The sequence below is a fragment of the Panthera tigris genome, chromosome B3 (assembly GCF_018350195.1).
Source record: "Panthera tigris isolate Pti1 chromosome B3, P.tigris_Pti1_mat1.1, whole genome shotgun sequence".
Taxonomy (NCBI): Eukaryota; Metazoa; Chordata; class Mammalia; order Carnivora; family Felidae; genus Panthera; species Panthera tigris.
This window is the reverse complement of record NC_056665.1, coordinates 120,297,173-120,317,375: the sequence shown is the minus strand read 5'-3', so window position 1 is coordinate 120,317,375 and position 20,203 is coordinate 120,297,173. Positions and strand designations below refer to the sequence as shown.

General features: G+C 51.5%; 1 protein-coding gene across 2 annotated transcripts in view; it reads right to left on the bottom strand.

Moving 5' to 3' along the window:
* Positions 1-3,580: 3,580 nt before the first annotated feature.
* Positions 3,581-20,203, bottom strand: part of IFT43 (intraflagellar transport 43) — an 80,515-nt gene continuing 63,892 nt past the window's right edge. Inside the window, exons 6-9 of one of the 2 annotated variants that reach the window (XM_007095030.2) lie at positions 4,975-5,047; positions 4,620-4,695; positions 4,063-4,125; positions 3,581-3,896 (exon numbers count right to left, since the gene is read on the bottom strand). In XM_007095030.2, the coding sequence (XP_007095092.1) occupies positions 3,777-3,896; positions 4,063-4,125; positions 4,620-4,695; positions 4,975-5,047 (332 nt within the window). In that variant the 3' untranslated portion in view covers positions 3,581-3,776. Of the gene's footprint in view, positions 3,897-3,998; positions 4,126-4,619; positions 4,696-4,974; positions 5,048-20,203 lie in introns of both variants that reach the window. The other variant, XM_015543347.2, reaches the window with a different exon arrangement.

Here is a 20,203-nt window from a genome sequence, read left to right as displayed (position 1 = left end):
CCCTAGGAGAGAAGCACAGCACTGCTTGGACAAGCCGAGCCAGGATGCTCACCTTCCTCAGCTCACTGTAGCAAACACTACCTTTCATTCAGGTCTGCAGGGTCAACGCTGCGAGGAGCCGCCCTCACCACTAAGCAAGAAAGGCCCTGATTTACGGAAGCCACACATTTCGGTCAGGCAACACCGAGCAGGCACCAGCATCAGTTTCTGTCTGCAGCACATGGTTCCTAAAGCCTGTGTGGAGTCCGTTGGGGTTCAGCAAATGTGAGCCAACAATCAGGGACAGAGATGACCTCAGGTTCAGCGACAGGCCTGCCCACATGGATTTCTTGCTTGGACTTTTCATTGGCGCTGCAAGTTTCTAGGGCGTGTTCCACGCAGGGGTCCGTGCCGTGGGGTCCACTCCCTCCAGTGACACGAGCATTCCCAGGCCTCCTCGGCCTCGGTCCATGGCAGCAGGGCTCATGGTTTCCCTCTCTCTCAATGTAGCAAGAACTGTCCTGCTTTTTCTAGGCAGAGGCACCAACAGGCCACACAGCAGCTTGAGTTTCCCAAAGGCTGCCCGGCGAGGCCGAGGAGACCTGGAAATGGTCGTGTCACTGGAGGGAGTGGACCCCATGCCCCCTGATGCCCTCTCTGCGATACGCCCAGGCTCCCAGTGCAGCCAGACAGAACATCTGCTCTCCCCTTACCCCCCCCGACCCCATGCACGCTGACCTGCCAGCGTCTGGTCTGCACGTACTGTCCTCTCTGCTCAGAACGCTGTGCAGTCTTGTCATCCACTTACCAGTCTTGTCATCCCTTCGCCTTCTTCAGGTCTTTGCTCAAATGTCACCTTCTCAGTGAGGCTTCCCCTAACTACTCCATTTAAAATGTATAACTCCTGGGGCACCTGGGTGGCTCAGTCGGTTGAGCATCCGACCCGACTTCAGCGCCGGTCATGATCTCACGGCTCGTGAGCTCGAGCCCCACATCAGGCTCTGTGCTGAGAGCTCAGAGCCTGGAGCCTGCTTCAGATTCTGTGTCTCCCTCTCTCTCTCCCTCCTCTGCTCGCACTCTGTCTCCCTCTCTCTCTCTCAAAAGTAAACATTAAAAAATTAAAAAAAAAAATCGTTAACTCCTGATCCCAGCTTTAATTTTCTGCATCTATCACCATCTGACAGGCCATGTGTTTGACTTATTTGTCCATCCCCCCCCACCCCCCAGCAGAGGGAAGGGAGTGTGGCTTACCTAGTTCTCTGGCTGCAGCACCTACGACAGAGCCTGGCTAAACAGCAATCCAGATCTCACGAAGGAACAAACTCCCCCACTAGGGCCCGGCCCGCGAATAGCATCTCTGCAGCTACCACCCAATGCCAAAGATGCCACGGGAGATTTTGTCAGAGACCAGCTGGCGCTTCTCAGCTGCTCGGGGGGTGACGGGAGTCTGCCGAGGTGCCCCATGAAGGAGGCAGCGTCCCTAGGACCCGTTCCGCGCCTCCCCGACGCGCCTGCAGAAAACCACACCGTGGGTACCTGTAGACGCTTGTCCGTTCTGTCACACCTCTCGAGCCCTCTTCTAGGGAGGCTGGGCTGGGCGACACTGCTGGTTGGAACATAAGGAAGATATCTCAGAAGTCGGGTAAGAACTAGGTCGTTCCCCAGGACCCCTGAAATGCTGTGTAAAGGACGAAGCCGACAGGTGACAGGAGACTTGGCCACGTGTGGCCTGAACGTGACTCTCAGCCGGGCTCAGCTCATATGACTTAGAGCTGTTCCCCACCCAGGTCATCTGTACCTTCCTGGGGCCGGGACTCTGCAGCTCAGCCGTGTTGAGAGGCTTCACCCCCCCAGGCCGGACAGAAGCCCTCTGCCCTGTGCTCACTCCACCGAAAGAAGGGATGCCTGGCGTGGGGGGCGGGGCTTGGTCAGCACGCTGAGAATTCGGCCTGCTGGAAATTCGAGGACGTTCCCAAGCTGGAGGCGGCAGAAGATTCCTTTTAACACAAGTGTTAAAAGTACAGAGGTGTCAGAGAACTTGGTTTTGAGTTCCAGCACCGTCACTAAGTAGCTGGATTATCTTGGGCAATCAATCTCTTTACCTCTCTGAGCCTCGGTTTCCTTATCTGTAAAATGGGATAACAAACATTCTGTGCTTCACTGGGTGGTTGTCAGGATTAAGCTAGATGATTCGTACGTGCTGAACCCCGTGCCTGGCACGTGGTGAGGGCTCATGACGCGTTAGACCTTGCTGCCACTGCAATCGTAAAATAAAGGGAGGAAGGATGTCGACCCCTAGCCACTTGCTCAGGCTGGCCACAGACCTCCAAGGTTATCAGAGTCCCGAGGCGGCTGAATTTGCTAGTAATTAAGGTACTAGAAAGACCTTTCTCCTTTGGGTTTCAGAATGGTGCTCAAGAAAAACAAGCTTGGACACAAAGTTCTCAGTGACCATGGGAATTATTCCAAAGAGGGGCTGGCCGGGCTAGACGTGTGACTCTGGAAGAGGAGGAAAAGGGGCCCCAAAGCCACTAAATCCCTGAGTTTATAATTAACAGCCACACAGTCTCTTTGCTGGCTCTGGAGCCCTCGTGGCTCACTGGGGAAGGGCACTAGTAGTCATACAAAAATAACCCCCCAGTGGGTTTTTGAAGTGTTGAGCCTCTTTGTTTTACTGAATTTTAATGAAGGGCTTTCCAGGCTGGATGAGAGCAGCACTCGAGCTCCCCGTGGCCGTGGCCGAGGAGCGGGGCTTAGTCAGCGGCTGCCAGCCTGCATGGGCCTGATCCAAGGTGGCATCTAGGGGAGGCGGGCAGGGAGACGTCCCTGTCCTCAGATGAGAGGTCTTGGGGGAGAAAGAGAGAAAAACAAAAACAAAAGATGTCTCTGTTTAGAAAGAGGGCTGGGCTCTGCTCCAGACGTCGGCATGGTTTGCAAACAGGCAGCGATGATGCTTCGGGGGGCAGTGGAGACGAGCGGCTAGTATCTGAAAGGTCAGAGAGGGTCCCAGGCTCCCCGAGAGAGAGCATTCTGTGGGATGCTCAGAGCGGGCAAGCCGGCCGCTTCTAATGAGAGCTAGCATCGAGGCTCTGGGAGCCCGTGGTGGAAAGGAAGGGCATGCCTGGGGAGCCCTGGGCATGGGCTGCAAGAAGAAAGGAGAAAGGGGGTGCTGTGAGAATAGCTCCCAAGTCCCGCTGTGAGGAATGGGTTGCCTTAGCGCGCCCACTTTTTGCCGTCTCCTCAGCTAAGCTGCCCGACAGCATGAAGGAGACAGTAAATTTTCACTAACGTAACTGAACGTCCGCAGTAAGAAAGGTGTCCTGCCAGGCCCCCCCCCCGGACCCCGGCAGGTAGCAGCTTGCAGCCTCCCATACCCCTGCTTCCAGGTGCTTCCAAGTAGACAGGTGCTCCCGGGAAATGCTGTGGCCTCTGTGAACCGAACACTTTCTAGAAGGGGTGCCATTCCTCTCCCCCTGAGTCTAGCTTTCCCTCATGCTCTTCAACAGCGGGGAGCAAACCCGTCAGACTGTTTAAAAGCTGCCCTCCTTCACTCTTGACGAATCTTTCCAAGAGGCTGCTGGAAAGAAAAGGAAGAGATGGCCACAGCATAAAGCAATTTATTACACCTGAATGATCCAACATGGTCTACTGAAAATAAGCATTTTTATTACAAAATATTCCATACAAAAATGCTAAGCTACCGGCAAGCTTCTTCAGCTGTAGGCTTATCGCGTTTTTTCAAGTCCGAAGCAGAAATTACTCTGTACGGGGACAGGAGTCTGCCGACCGCCAAGGGCTCAGGTGTGCGTGGGCTGTCCCACGGGGTCCTCCTTCTCCGCCTGCAGCAGGTCCCATTCGGTGAGGAGCTCTGAGGACACCTCGGTGTACAGACGGTCCCAGTCCCAGCTGACGTCATCCTGCCCGGAGAGGCGGCGCTGGGTAAGATGAAGGCAGAAGGCCTTTCCCCGCGGTCACAGCCGACCTCCCCCACCCTTCGGCCTCGGGGAGGCAGAGCTCACGCTGGGGAGCCGGCTGGTCGCAGGGATGACGCAGCCCACAGGAAGAGCTTCTGCTGCTACTGACCTCTCGGACTTCGTGCTCTGGCGCCAGGACTTTGGTGAGGAGCTTCAGGTCAATCTCTCCATCCTGTGGATGCAAGGATGCAAACAAACCAGCTTGTGTTTCCCCGGGGCTGGGGGGGGAGGGTGGGGCACTCTGGACACCTATGTCTTGCAAAGTGAGGATGGTCAGGTTGTGTGTGGTGGAACTTCCCAAACCGAGACCTGCAGAAATGCCTTAAAAAGAGGAAAACTGTGAGTGGACCTCGTAGCCACTGAGGAATGAGGGAATGCCACAGCATCCTACAGGTTGGACATTCTTTGCAGGAAGGTCAACACCAAGAGGGCAGGGCGTGACAGCGCCGGATCTATAGGGCCGTGGTACCTCCTGATGCCGGGGGGCCCCATGGAAGCAGGTGGGAGCCTGGCCCCGGGACACACTGGGACAGGTGGGGCCCAGGGATGCCGTAATACCCGAGGGGAATGCCTCTGGCAAAGGGACTGTCGCCAGGCGGCCCCAGAGACCCGCGGAGGAGATGAGGCCCGGAGCCCGCCCCTCTGCGCAAAAGCTGCCGCACTCACCAAGGTCTGAAAGGCTGAGTACTTCATGAGGTCATTGTCCAGGTCACGGTAGGTCATCACCCGGTTGACCTGGATGCTGCAGGAAAGAGAGAAGGTGAGGAGGAATCCCAGGCAGGACGGGTTCCAGGCAGGCTGCCGGGCCACCATCCCCAGAGCCTCCTGGGCAGCGAGGAAGGACCAAAGTGGGAAGAATATGCCTAGTAACACGGGAACCCGGGCAGGAACCCATCACCAGCAACTTCCCGTCTCCACCCGGTGGGGGGGGGGGGAGCAGCCCCGCTGTACGCGGTATTCGGCATGTGTTCAGTTCACATGCTCTCCGCCTCCCGCCAACTCCACACCTAATGTAACGTACCTGGGGGGGGCTGCCACCTGCAAAGCGAAGTCTTCTTCCTGTACTTCTTCCAGATCCGGAATAACAGGAATATCTGCAACGAGATGAGGAGAAAGCACTGTCGGCAGCGTGAATTAGGGAGGGATCTCGCCCGCTTCTCCGTGTATTTACCACCTTCAACGTGCCAGCGGGGGGGGGTGGGGGGGGTGGGGGGGTGGGGGGGTGGGGGGGTGGGTAGGACGGATACTCAGACACAGTCTCTGGCCTCCGGGGTCCCCATCTAGGGCTGCGGTACTGAACTAGAGGTGTGCCTGAAACCAAAGGTGGGCTGCAACCGTTTCCGAATCCCAGGTGTTACCCCAGCCACCTGCTGGATTAGAACCTCCTGGGCGGGGCTCAGGATTTTGTACTTTTTCCTAAGATTTCTTTGGTGATCCAAAGAAACCTGTACGCTCCAGGTTAGGAGCCCTTGGAGTGGCCCTCCCAATGAGAAATGTAAAGAAATGGGAAGAGAGTCCCTGACTGTACTTGGGGAAGTTTCCATTGGAGGAGCCGGTGAACGAGCCACCTCATGACCGAGGTCCACCCGTGCATTAGCTCGTCGTAATCCCTGCAATCATTATGGCCGTCATGGCCCTGAGCCTGACTCTGAAGGACATTTCACACCTAATGAGATGAAGTGGCTCCCCAGCGGTGTCCCTGGGCTCAGTCTTGCCAGGTCTGATATAATAAAGAATGCTGATTTTAAAGATGACACGTCTCTTGCCGGGTCATGGAGATTTCCCTTCTTCAAACTGTACATGTGAGACAGACATCCAGACACAGGAGGGGACATCTCGTTCATTAGTCCAACAGAGTCACGCGAGCAGAGAGGCTGAGAGAAGCAGAGAAGCAAGTGGTGACTTCCCCAAAACAGCCCCTCTTGTCACAGGGACAACCTAACGCCCTAAAGAAGTATTTCCTTTTCCAAATGAGCATCACTGACTGGTTGAGGGGTTTTCTTTGTTTCAACCGGTCGGAGTAGAAAAAGAGAGGGGGCAGAAAAAAAGGCCAAGTAGAGAGAAAGCATCCTAGAATTCCCAGTCCAACCACAAACATCAGGAGGAAAAGCCCAGTGAAGACTGAATAGTGAAGAAACTCTGTTTTTGCTTCCATGGACTAAATTCAATTTTATTTCGTTAAAATTTTTTTTTAATGTTTATTTATTGTTGAGAGAGACAGAGCATGAGTTGGGAAGGGGCAGAGAGAGAGGGAGACACAGAATCCGAAGCAGGCTCCAGGCTCCAGGCTCCGAGCTGTCAGCGCAGAGCCCAACTCGGGGCTCGAACCCACAATCTGTGAGATCACGACCTGAGCCGAAGTCGGACGCTTACCGACCGAGCCACCCAGGCGCCCCCAATTTAATTTTTAAAAGACATGCAGAGTCATTCCAAGAACAGCTGGGAAGACCCTTCTGCCACTTTCAGACTATTCATTATTCAGACTTTGCAACTGCTCTGGTCCAGCTAAGCCTGAGTATATAAATGTCAACTCCGAGCCTGGTGTCTTTATTACGGCCTCCAACTGCAGAGCTACAGATGCCGTACCTGGAAAGAGAGGGAGGAGGTAGGCAAGGGAGAGACGGAGACACAGAAAATAAGACCGAGAGTTAAAGGCAGTGATTAAAAGAATCAAAAGGGCTTAAGAAAAGGAATGGCTGAGAGGGGAAATAAAGAACACTCGCACACCACCCCCAAAATAACGACCCACGTCCGGCAAGTCCTCTGTCCAGAAAGCAGCTGTGGAGGGCTTAGATTCTGTCTCTCCGTCCTGCTGAAGAATTAGACGTGGAGTCCTCTAAGATTCTACCTCTTATGCTAATAGGAATTTTGCCTTCTTGTTCACTCTCGCTCTGCGTGATTAATGCCGTCCACGGTGAGAGCCGCTGACAGCACCGTCCCTGAGCCCGGGCCGAGCGGCGGGGCAGGGAGGAAGCTGGCTGTGCCACGCGCCATCAGCACTGTGACAGTGTTGGAGCGAGCCAGTTAGCTGCCCCCGGCTCGCCTCGGTGTGGAGTCCAGCCTGAGATGAATATTCAGAAGGTGGCAAGAGAAGGCCCCACGCTGGGCTTAGGGCTCAGGACGGGGTCTTCCCCGAGTCCCCTCTCCCTCCACAGCGTTAGCATTTGGGTCCTGTCAACTCCGCCCCGCTCCTCCCGGCTCTGAGGAACTGCACTTCTGCCCAACGTCCACTCCGACTCCTCACGGGCTTCCCTCCTCGTCCCCGCCCCCCTCCTCCAAATGCGCACAAAGGAGTGTGGGGCTGGCCCATCTGTGACAGATCAGAGGTCAGCCCGGGCCTTGGCAAAGGGGCCTCTCAGAGTGGCACTGGTGAGGCCGGCCACACAGTGGGATTTCTCTCTAATTGGAAGCCCGGTGCCCAACAGAACCCGGTGAACCGCCTGAGTGGGACAGAGCCAGCGATGACAGCCAGGCTGAGGCAAGCTGGACCATTCCGGTGCGGTGACAGCTTGAGCCATCGCAGCAGAGTCGGGCCGTCCAACTCCCGGCCCCCGTGGAACAGGTGGCCGTGGAGCCGGTTTGGGGCAAACTTCAAAGAACTTCACAGTTTTACAGTTCCTGATTTACTCTCACAGACAAGCTTTCATGTATACGTAACTTGTTCGGCCTTGCTCCTTCCCACCTCGTCTTCTCCTAGAAGGTTTCAGAAAACGGACTTGCGAAATCCGCTTCATCACAAAAGTATATACCGGGAATGCTCGGTCATGGCCGCTTGGCCTGCACGTCTGGACCGGTGACCCAGTCTGGTTCAGGGCCCCAAGCGTGACTCTCGGAACGTTACTAATGTAACACTGTATGTCAACTGTGCTCAAATAGAAAACAAATTTCTAATAAAATGAAATAGAAAGCGCGTGATTTTTAACAGAGACGGTAAGAGGAATACAGGGGGTCTGCTCTAGCGCTGCTGAAAAGCTACCGCTATTTTGAAAAAATGTAATGGTTCTATTGACTTTATTCTCCTGTTCTTCTGCGCTGCTAAAAGCAAGAAGAACGTGAACAGAAACAGTGAGTGGGTTAAGTATATGGGCAGGACGTCCATCCCGTGGTTAAGACGCAGGCTCCGGAGGCAGGATGGGTGGCTTCCAATCCTGGCTTCCCCACCTACCAGCTGTGTGACTATCCTCTCCGTGCCTCAGTGGTTTCATCTGTAGAAGGGGGAATTTCACCTACCGCATACGGTTGTTACAAGCATTAAATGGCATCATCTTTACAAAATACTAACCATACAAAATGCCAAACTCTGCTCCGTGCATAATAAAGATTCTAGAGCTATTCTTATTCACTTAACAGATAAAGTGTTGAGCCTGCAGAGAAACTATATGCTCTACCTTCAGCGTCTCATTTGCTCTTGCCCATTTTGCAGGCGAGAACAGTGAGGCTCAGCAAGATTCAGCAGCTGGCGTGAGCTGAGATCATCAACAACGGACAGCGCCAGGTTTCCGGCTCTGTCCGACTGCAACCCATGAGCTCATCCTCGCCCACTCGTGCTCTCTTTGCAAATGAACAGTGCCTTCAAAGGCACTCGTAGAGCGGAGTCTGGACAGCTTTTACTCTAAAGATTCAACGACCTCTGTTCTGGTATTTCTCCTGATTCCCATCACCACAAATAAGCTAAGTCTCTCCCTCGCCATATGCCCCAACTCACCACTGCCTCAGCAAGGCCAAATGGAACAGAATGGAAAGAGCGCAGTGACACCGGAGGCCTGGGGACTCCTCCCTGTGGCCCGTGTCTTACTAAACTGGCCCCATGGAGGCGACTGAGCACCTCAAACAGTCTCAGAAAAGGGGAGCAAGGCAGGAGGGCTATGACCTCACACGGACCGCCACCCGGACACAGGCCACCATCATGTGCTTCTCTTTCCCAGCTCCGACTCCTTCGACCGAACGGGTTCTCTTTGCTCTTTGCCCTTGCTCCCCACCTCTTCTGTTAGCCATCTCTCCTGCCTGTTCAACCTGCTGGTCTCCCTACGTGTCACCTGGTTAGCCGCACGTGGGGAAACCGCATTTGCTTGTTTATTCGTTCATTCATCCAAGGAACACTGAGCATCTGAAAGGTGCAATGCCACGCGGTGCCAGTAACAACAGCAAATAAAAGACAGTCCTTGTCTTCGTGGAGCGCCGGCAAGTACCAGGGCCGAAACAACGAATTGTCTTATTCTTCGAATGTAAAATATCACATGTGGTAACAATTCAAATGCTCCAGAAAAGGTTAAAATGAAAAACTTCCTATTCTTATGTGAGCCCCAGTCTGTCTCCCTAGAGGTGCTATTAACAATTTCTTGTATTTACTGAAAAGAATGTGTACCTACCGCAACACGTATGTCCTTTAAAAAATGTTTGTGAACAGGATCACTTTACACATGCATGGTTCTGCAATTTGCTTTCTCTCCCCTTGTCAATAAATGTACTGTAAATCTTATTCTTTTAAATGGCCACCTAGGATTCTATTGAATGGGTGCTCCATAATGCATTTAATCTGGTTCAGAGATCTCATTTAGAACTTTGGAAGGTGGGGTGGGGAGTTGGGGAAGGTCTCTAAATGAGGGACGACGCAGCTCAAAGCCGAAGGACAGACAGGATTAAAGCAGGCAGGGACGGCAGGTGCAAAGGCGCTGTGAGGTGAGAAGCATCTCCCAGCACTGAAGAAACTGGAAAAAGGCCAATGTCGGCGGCCCAGGGGCCAGGGGAGAGTGATGGGGCGGGGGTTGGGGGGGTGGGGGAGGAGAGAGGGTGCCTGGTGGCAGGTGAGGAAGGACCTGCATCGGCCAGCCAGGAAACATGGACTGGGTGTCTGCTATACACAAGACCTTCTAGGGCACATGACAGGAAAACCAAGATTGATGAAGCATGGCAAAGTGGCAGAGGGAGGGACCACACCTTAAAAAAAATAGTAATACAAGCAGAATCAGGAAAATATAAAATCCTTTCTTTTGTGACTCACCTTGGAATCCAACAGGTAGCGGCCACTGTGTGGGCAGAGTACAGGAAATTTGCCCTGGGTCTGCCCCCTAGATGCCCCGCTAGCAGAGGGCAGAGAGCAGTTCCCAGTCACTTCTGCATTCCCAAGGACTAGCAAACCAAGTGACAACCGAACAGAACCCAATCAATAGATTCTCCTCCCATCTGAAAGTCACACACAGGGACGAGCCACGTTGATCTGTTTCGTTCCAATTATGCTATAAGTGCTACCGAGTCCATAGTTGTCTATACACAACACGGACACAATCCTTGGATACTTCCTGGATTCGATAACATCCTAGCAAAGGTTCTGCCTCACTTGACAGCTGCAAGGCCTGCCTGGGAAGGACCTGTGTCTGCACAGGAAACAACGGATAAGTGGGCACAAAGTTACAGAGGAAGACTCACTCATATTTTGGCAGTATGGACCACAGGGCTCCCATCCCGAGGCTGGGTCACACTGCTCTTCACTAACCCGTGTTTCTTTCTGTTTGGACTTCTGGAGTGCTCCCCTGTATCGCTCCACCTTCTGGAAGCCCCCAGTAAAGGTCTGTCAGTGCATAGCAACAATCGTAAGAAGTTACTTCAAAGAGACAGACTGCCAAATGGGCAACTCATTACGATCCAGAACACCCGTCTGCCAACAGATCTACCCAACAAACCAACTACCGGCTGAAACCACAGAAACGAGGGGTGCTTAAATAAATAATAGAAACATGTGGGAACACCAGCAGGATCGATTGCAACTGGTTTCAAAGATGTGAGAAGCTGCCATTTGCCCCGAAATACATTCGTTATGGGTAATATCATCACACGCACACACTAAAAAGCTAACTACCCAGTGAAGTCCCAGAGGGCTCCTTTTCAGCCCCTGTGGCCTGACAGTAAGAAGGCAGCCTGCCTCGTCCAATAAAGCTGGCTCCAGATCTCTGCGATGCATTGTGTGCGAGATGGCCCGCGTTCAAACCCCGGTGTCGTTGGCCTGTTTTGGTACTAGAACAGAAAGTGATTTTCGAAGACTGGACTCAGCACGCAGCATACACCCTGAGCATGACTCCGACTCTTAACCTGGGATATAAAGCTAAGTCCTGCAAGAAGAAGAGAACAAAGGGGGCCCCCTAATCCAGACCCTGGGTCCCACGCTGGAGCCCCTGTTCTCTGTGTCCCTTGAGGTTTTTGCCGATTTCCTTGTTTGGAGATTTCCGAATGGGATTTCCTGGTCGCATCCACAGGCGTTTCTGGAGAGCTCCATTAAAGTCTCTTCTACACTCTAGCACCTTCTCATCTTGACATCTTAGTAAATGATATAAGTGGTTGGCCTACCTTGCCAGGTTCCGCCGGGTGCCTTCTGATGACATCCGTCCCTCTCGGCCATCCACTAACTGAGCTCCCTCTGGCAAAGGCCCTGCTTGGTTACGTGCAATCTCTTCCCCGAGCTGCTCTCCCACTCGGCGCACTGGCCACCACAGAGCACCCAAAGGCTCTTCATGGCTCACGTCCACCGTCCATAGCCAACCTCAATATCTAATCCACACGAGGGGGATCTGGACATAATGCTTAAGGACACCGCAGAGACAGTGGTCCACACAGCCCCTAATTCTGTGCCCAAAGTCAAAAGACCTCAGCAGAGCTCTTAAGTGAAACAATGCCCATGTTTTCGGGAGATGGCAACTTGAAGCCAGAGATCATTATAATTTTTCTCTGCAGCTGCAAAACTTTGTTTTACTGAATGCTGTTACCTTCTGCATCACGTATGGGGAATTTTAAACAGGCAAATGGAAGAAGGTCTGATTGAAGATGAAGTTAAGTGAAAGAAATTGGTCTCATTTAGCACATGACAGGATTCATCTGTGTTCCCAAGTCCACTGAGGTGGCATCATGGGCGTTCCATATTCATGAGCTGCTGCGACACTGTGTCCCCTCATTTACAAAGAGCCGTGTTCAGCAAATTCTGTCCCTGTGGACACTCTGTGCATTTCATGGTCTTGTCAGAGAGACATCAAACGCTCCAGTAACCAAATACCAGAAAATGGCTTTAATTAGTGGATCTCAATCGTATAAATAATTTTTTTCTAAGTGAAAAAATGGGGAATTTTTTAAAAGGGAGAAGAAAAGGGGAAAGCAGTAGGCAACAGGCTTCAAACACCAGAAGGAACAAGAGAAAGAGACGGTCTCAGAGGAGCTCCTGAGCGAGCCTGGGCCCTGCAACCGTCGGTCCCCCGCACTCCCCAACTCAGGGTTCGAGGGACAAAAACAGGTCTGCGGGTCCTCACAGGTCCGCTTTATGAAGACCTTTCCCCTGTGACTTCATCTGATCGAAGCTGGCCCGGCCCGGACTCGTTACTGGCAGGGGAGGAGAGAGGCAATGGACACGGCAGACAAGAGTCGGGAGACTGGGACGTTCGCTGGAGACCCACACCTAAAACGCCGAGAAATACACGGCAGAGCCAATGTCTACTCTGGCGCTGTGCACGAGCAGGTCCGTGGGGAAGCGTGTGATGGAGCCTGAGGTCCTGAGGTGCTGAGGTCCTGAAATGCCTCCACGTTCCTGCCAAACCGCATCTCTCTTCATGTCGCCGGGCAAGGAGATCACAGACCTCACGAAGATCAAAATAGCCGATTGTTCCTCACGGCCCCCCAAGCTGTGGTGGTTCTCCTGGCGGACGACGGTTTGACGACGAAGGCTGGGACTGACTTTAGTTTCCAAGAGAAACCGGGCCCCAGCATGCCGTGGTGCTGGCCGGATCGCGGGCAGAGGGGGCGCTTCGCTAAGAGTGGCAACGCGGCTCGTGGTACGTCGTGGTGTGTGGGGGCCGGACCTCTGGAGCTGTGTCCCGGTACCCACAGCGGGATGGTTGCACATTTCGCAAGGAGCCATGAACGCAACACCCCAGAATGAGATTGGCCGCATCCCCCCACCCAAGTCCATGGTGTGCTTACAAGATTGAGTCTTCCCAGCAATTCAAAGGTAGCGCTCGTGAGCACAAGAGTTCTCTATGGAGAAAGATACCATTCAGCCCAGGAGCCCGACACGGGGAGGACCCCGCTGCCACCTGCCGAGGTGGCCTCCAGGGAACATCACACCCACCGGTCACTGACAGTTGAAGGAAACGGAGGACGATGAACAGGAACGCTCCCTGCCACTCTGTTAGCTTTCGGAGGTCGCTGGCGCTTCCAGCTTTGATCTGTAGAGATGTGCTAAGGACAAGGAGGGGTAAAGGACTTTAAAAGTGACGAGGAAAAAGTGGCTGGAAGGAATGGAAACTGAGGAACTTTCCACTCTCTTCAGTAAGGCCCAAGATGAGTGATACAGTGTTAACGTGACACAGAGCGCCTTCTCAGAGCCGCCCGTGGAAGTAGGGACGTTAGAAACCAGGCATATCTGATTCTATTTCATCCTCTTCGTGTTACATTGAAAAAAACAAGACAAACTACACTGCTTTTATTCTAAATCCTTAGGTTTTGTGTTTTTCCTTATATATATTTATTAAAAAAATGCCACTTTGATCGGTGCCACCCGTGACACTCCCACATACGGAACGCTTCTGAGCGGTTCCCTCCGCGCGAGGCCACTGCTGGTGACAGCCAGCTGGTTTTGATCACAGCCATTCCGAATCGGATTTTCATAAGATAGATGAGGAGTCTTAGTGCTGCTCTCTCTCTTATCAGATGAGAAACAGAGGGGGAGGGGGAGAACGGGTCCTGAGGGAACAGCACAACAATCAAGGGCTGCGTGGTTCTTTCTCTGTCCCTCCGCTGCTGCAATTTTCAAAGGCGTTTGCCTCGGGCACTTTTAAATGATGGTGTCTCAATTCTGTAATCATCTTTCAAGAGCTTTCTCTTAAAGGGTCTTTTAGGTAAACCTAGTCCGTCAACCACACTTATGGACTCAGGAATCACATTCCCAGTGTGTGTCCTCCTGTGTGTGTATATATAGACGAATAGACACACACACACACACACACACACACACACACACCAACATCTGTGAACTTTGAGAAAACTGGCAGAACATAAAGCTACAGAGTAAGATCTACCATTTGGCCATATCAGGTTCATCTCTTACTGGGGTAAGAGAGTCAGGCCCCCGTTACCTTTCCCCTAGATTTCTACTATACCTAATCCTTCTATTTTTTTTTTAGTTTTTTTTTAACATTTATTTATTCTTGAGACAGAGAGCATGAACAGGGGAGGGTCAGAGAAAGAGGGAGACACAGAATCTGAAACAGGCTCCAGGCTCTGAGCCGTCAGCACAGAGCCCGACGCGGGGCTCGAACTCACAGACCGCAAGATCATGACCTGAGCCAAAGTCGGACGCCCAACCGACTGAGCCACCCAGGCGCCCCTACCTAATCCTTCTTTAGAAACACATTTCCATGTGTGATACGTCAGAAAGAAAAGACTTCTCCAGCTGAGGGCTAAGAGGGGAGCTAAGTCCAACCTCCGAGCATAAACATGCCTGTCCCTTCCCATCTCCCCTAAGCAACACCTGGCTGTCAGGTCTGCACCCTGGCCATCTCTCTGGGAGAACAGTCTACAGCTATCCCAGGGCGCAACTTGCTGTGTTTGGGTCACAAAGACGGTCTGGAACAACTCCACGACTCTACCTGTCTTTGTACATGCAGGGAACATGATGCCTATGTATACAGTCCCATCTTTTGAGACAGACCTCCTAGAAAACTGAGCCTCTATTTCTTTCTAGTCAACTAAAAATCTGAGCTGTCTACAAGCTCCCTCCGGCAGTAGTTCTCAGCAACACGGCCTGTCTGCTGCATTCGGGCCCTTTGATTCCTTATTTGTCCGCTCCCCTCACAATTGCGTGAAGTCCCCATGCCCCTCCCTGAAAGCTGGAACACTGCTTGCCGACACTTCTCCCACGGTCTCACAAAACTAAATGCGATTAGTTTTGTCCTATCCCGATCCTGTCTCCTGTATTCAACCGGGACAGAATCCAAGGAGCTACAGAATAAATACCTTGATCTCTATAATGATTTCAGGGAGATTTAGCTCTCTTTTACTTTTGTCAGTGGTTGACGTTGGATGATTTATTATTAATCACATTCCCCTAAACTGACTATAGCATGACAGAGTGCTGACGGAGCTTTCTCTCCGTGGGTGTTCCTGGAGGAAGGTTAATACAATGCGCCTCATGTAAAGCACGTGTGCACGCATGGCACCAGGCTTTCGCTTCCATTCTCCTATTCTGCCTCTTCAGATGGGCACATGGAAGCAGGCTGTGCACAGGAACAGAGGAAATAGAACCCAGAAAAGTCACTGTCAGCCACGTTTCAGGTAAAGACATCCGTGACTGTAAGTCTGGAAAGTCTGGTGAGACCTAGAGATTTTAGGGCACCACGCGTGGCGTAAAGCACCCGGTCCCAGCTCTGCCAACAGAGCAAGAGGTCCGGTCAAGACACTGGGCTCTGCTTTGCAGCTGGATGGGGGGTAAGGTAGAACGTAACCGAGCTGACAAACAGAACTAAGATCTGCGGAAAGCTCACCTTGGTTCTCACAGACGCCCCTGCCTTTTGGGGATGCCAGAAGAATATAGCCAAACCAGTCTCTCCCATGTTTGTGGAGTCAATTTGTAGACCCCTACTCTATGGTAGTGCATACTTTGCTTAGGGTAGGGTCATGGGACCTTGAATCACCTCCTGCAAATAAATAAATAAGTAAGTAAGTAAGTAAAAGCAACTTCTCTGGCTGCATTGAAGAAATTTCTGGCAAGTTCCATGTGACCCCCTCTGGTGTCTCACTCACTCTGAGGACCAGCACTGGCCATACCCACATTGGAGAATAGAGAAGTTAACCCTGTGGCCTCTAGAGTCTGTATCTACTAATGCCCCTTTTTCTTTTGCTGCCAAGAACGTGACTTTAACTGCCTATCAAGGAAGAACTGAATTCCCAGATTTCTGGTCCGCAGAGTTGTACTGCAGGGTGTGCCCGATTAGAAACCAGGAAACATGGGTCCCAGATCTGCCCCCAATTTGCTGAACTCAGGCAATTACTTATCAACTCTGGTCCTAGGTTTCCTTATCAACGAAGAAGGACTATTCTATCTCTGAGACAATCTTATTCTGGGGTGTCCATTACGATGTATCTCATGGGGGCACCTGGGTGGCTCAGTTGGTGACGCATCCAACTTCGGCTCAGGTCATGATTTCACCGTTCGTGAGTTTGAGCCCCATGTCGGGCTCTGTGCTGACAGCTTAGAGTCTGGAACCTGCTTCAGATTCTGTGTCTCCCTTTCCGTCCCTCCCCCACTCATGCTCTGTCTCTGTCTCTCAAAAATAAATAAATGTTAAAAAAAAAAAGAAACAAAATAAGTAAATGTTAGAAAATGAAAAAAGGAATATATCTCATGATATGTATACATGTATATGTATATGTATGTGTATATGTACATATATGTATATATATTGCCCAACCAACTCTTTCTGTCACATTTGGTTACAGAGGAGTCTTTTCAAATGTTCCAGCCATAGTTGTGGCCTACTGGTAGAGCACAGCAAATCTTTTGTTTAGAATCACTGTAATAAAATTCATTTTCCATAATGCAATTAACCTGTACAGATTCCACCTGAAGCCCCATTATGCCCTCAGCCCACACCATGATTCAGCACCCTTGGCTGGGGCTCCCCCACGTCCCATGCAGTCTTTCAAGTGTCCATGTCTCTGAGGTGTCAGTCTGTCTCCTCTGCTATACCTCAAAGGGGCAGGTTGGTGTGAAAACTACAAACATGGCCCTTCAGCCCCAGGAGGAGCCCTGTGGGGCCTTGGTTCTCACAAACGTCCCAAACACCCGATACACCTGCTGCCACCCGCCGAAGCCCGGGGAAACCTCCAAAGCAGGTTCTCCTCTCTGGAAGACTCAGCACGGGCACAAGAAATCATCATCTAAAAGCGATTTCCACGGATTTGATAAAAAACGAAGCATAACAAGAGAGGAAGAGTCAAACCTAAAGATTCTGTTTCATGTCACGGAGCTGTACGAGCCTGGTCTCTTCGGCTTATGCCTGTCAGCCGGGCCACTCCTGTAGGCGAAACCTGAGGGTGGGAGGGTCGGCAGAGCCGAGGACACAGGCCGGCAGGCTAGTCTGAGAACCGGGGTGGGAAGGGATCTGCAACAGGGGGCTAGAAAAATGAGTGGAGACTAGCTTCCTCAATAAGCAGGGTTGAGACACCAACCCGATGCTTCAACAAGGACGAGGACGGCTGTGACAGCAGAGTGCTCAGGAGTCCCGAAGACCACGTCTGCAATCCAGCTCCACTGCCTACGAGCTAGCGGGGGTGTGCCGGAGCAGCTCATACTGGCCTGTAAGAGCCAAGAGCTAAATTATTAGGAATACTGCCTGCAAGCTGTTACACGTAAACATCATTAAGGACTAAGCTATACACCCTCATAACCAGATAAATTATATTAAAAACAAAGGCAATCAACAGTCAAAACTCAGCACTTCCTAAATTTTACATTTCACTTTATCCATGCTCCTGTGATAATTTCTCCCTTCTCTACCTGTAGGGTAGAACTAGGATCTACTGGTGTGCTCCTGCCCATGTCTTCCCAGCTCTGTGGTCAGTGATGTCCTTCTGGGAGCCCGAGACCAGTCACGGTGGGGATACTGACGCCACAGAAATCGGCAAACACTAACCCGCGAGGACTTTGCTCCCCTGGACAGCCAGTGGTCAAAACAGTAACCAGCACATCGCTGCGAAACAGCCATGTGACTTCTGTGAGCGGCTTCACGTGCCAAGGCTTCCATTTCCTCCTCTGTACAGGGGTGATAATCAGTGTCTCCTCCGAGAGCCGCTGTGAGGGCCACGGCAGGTAAAACCACAGGGCCTGGCTCGCAGTGAGCGCAAACACGAATTACCAATACCGTTTCCCACGAGAATGACTTTTCTCTTGGGGTGCCGGGGGGGCTCCATCGGTTGAGCATCCCATTGTCGATTTTGGTTCAGGTCATGACCCTGAGGTTGTGGGATCGAGCCCTGCACTGGGCTCTGTGTTGAGCATGGAGCCTGCTTAAGGCTCTCTCTCTCTTTCTCTCTCAAAAATACAAAAAAATTTAAAGAGGAGGCTCTTGGGTGGCTCAGTTGGTAAAGCATCCAACTCTTAATCTGGTTCAGGTCATGATCTCGTCGTTCGTGAGGTTGAGCCCTGCACTGGGCTCTGTGAGGAGCCTGCTTGGGATTCTCACCCTCTCCCTGTCTTTCTGCCTCTCCCCCACTTGCTTGTGTGTGCTCTCTCTCTCTCTCTCAAAATAAATAAACTTAAAAAAAAAAAAAGAATGGCTCCTTTTCCAAATTTGTTACCTCATATACAGAGACCAAAGAGAGACACAACAGACATGACAGCCAACCCTTGCACCAGCGAGTATCCCCCCCCCCCACTCCCCCCACAGGCCCCACCCCTGTGATGCAAATGTTCAGCTAAAGGAGTCCTTGCTTGGGTGTCAGGGAAGGGTGGGCAGGCGTGAGTCCAGGAAAACCTTAGCGCCCACTTCTACTGACTCTGAACTTAGAAAAAACAAATAGATTTTAAGGAACGTTATTTAATCAAAAAATTAGTGCTGACTGTAATAGTTTAAAAAGATTAGGGAGGCAAAGGAAGTAGGTTTGGGAACCAACTAAGAAGTCCCGTATGCTGAACGCTGCCCTAATGGAACGTTCTTACTAAGCAAGGGAAAGGAATTGAGATGTCAGGGTTCTAATTTATCTGTACTTAATTCTTTCCACTTTCTCTTTCTCCACATTGAAGCTGTGCAGGCTCATAGCGGCTCTGCTGTTTGCAGAAGGGACACAGAGTAGGCGGGGAAGATTAAGCAAGGAGCGAGAAGCAGCCCAAAAGAGAGATGGGAAGCCCAGGGTAGGCGATGAATGGGGAGAGGGGAAGACAGGGGTGAGGGCGCGCCAGCCCCCTACAGATGGCATTTTTCTAATTCCACTGACAGTCTAGCATCTCACATCTCATCCAGCCTCATTGCTTGGCTGTGTTCAGCCACTTTTACCTATTTTCCCTGTTGACATGGCCAGAAAATTGAGCAATTACCCTTAAACTCAGAGCTCTCAGATCATCCAGATTGCTACACTTACAGAATTAAGTCCCCAATTGCCCCTGGCTAGAAGTGGCTCAACCCGGCTGGTCCTTTAGGAATTAAACACTTTTTGGTCGGCCATAAGGATTTATTATTCCCAAGGTTTGGAGGTATTCGATTCTGTCAAAACTGAATCCGAGTTGCAAAGAGCACAGCCCTCTCCAGTGGGGATGAGATGGTGGGAAGAGGCAGTGAGAATTCTGCCCACGGTCCTGGATCACGCCAAGTTGCAGTGGTGAAATGTGAGAAAGAGCTAATCCTTTCTTTTAAAGCTCCTGTTTTTAGAGACTTTCTACTTGTGAAAGACATCTTTGGGGGCTCACAGGTTCCTTCCTAACTTGACCTTAACTCTGAGACAAACTATTTGAAATTTGAGTCTGTGTCTAATTGTACTTTCAGAAGTCGTTTCACCCTGAATACTATCCATCTTTTCTAAGGACAAGAAAATGCTCTTCCCCATCTCTGTGCTTCTCAAAGTTCGTCTTCAAAGCTTCACACTCTATCCAGAGTTCCCTTTCTGAGAGCTGTGTTTTGGAGCTGGAAACCCTTCTGGAGTTGGGAGAGGTGACAAGACTTTGCACCTGCAGTCTCCTCTACCAGGGTCCCCCCAGCCCCCCGCTCGCACCCTCCCTCCTGGAAACTTCACTCTTCCTTCTGGTTGAAGTGTAAAAACCACTGCTTCAGGGTGGCCTTCCCTCATCACCGAATCCAAGTCAGGTTTTTGCACTATTCTCTCTCATGGCGCTCTGAGCTCTGCCTTTAGTGGGCTCAATCATCACTTGTCCTTGCTTATCTAGTTGTGTGACCATTTGCGTAGTTCCCGTTTCCCTGACCAAGCTCTAAACAGTAGGAGGCCAAGGACCGCACGTTTTCTTCAACACCATAGCCCCAGAGCCCAGCCCTGAGTACCGCAGAGTAGGTACTCAACAAATGGTGGTTGAATGAATGACTCACCCAAAGTCACTTGTAGAGCCTGGGTTCGATCCTATTCCAGATCTGATGTTCTTTCTTCTAACACCACACAACCTTCCATGACAGAAGAAGTCCGAACGCCTTAGTGTAAACCAGAAACTTGATTCCAAGGATCGGGATGGATAATCGTGCCACTAAAGGATGGTCATCTAAATAAGAAAG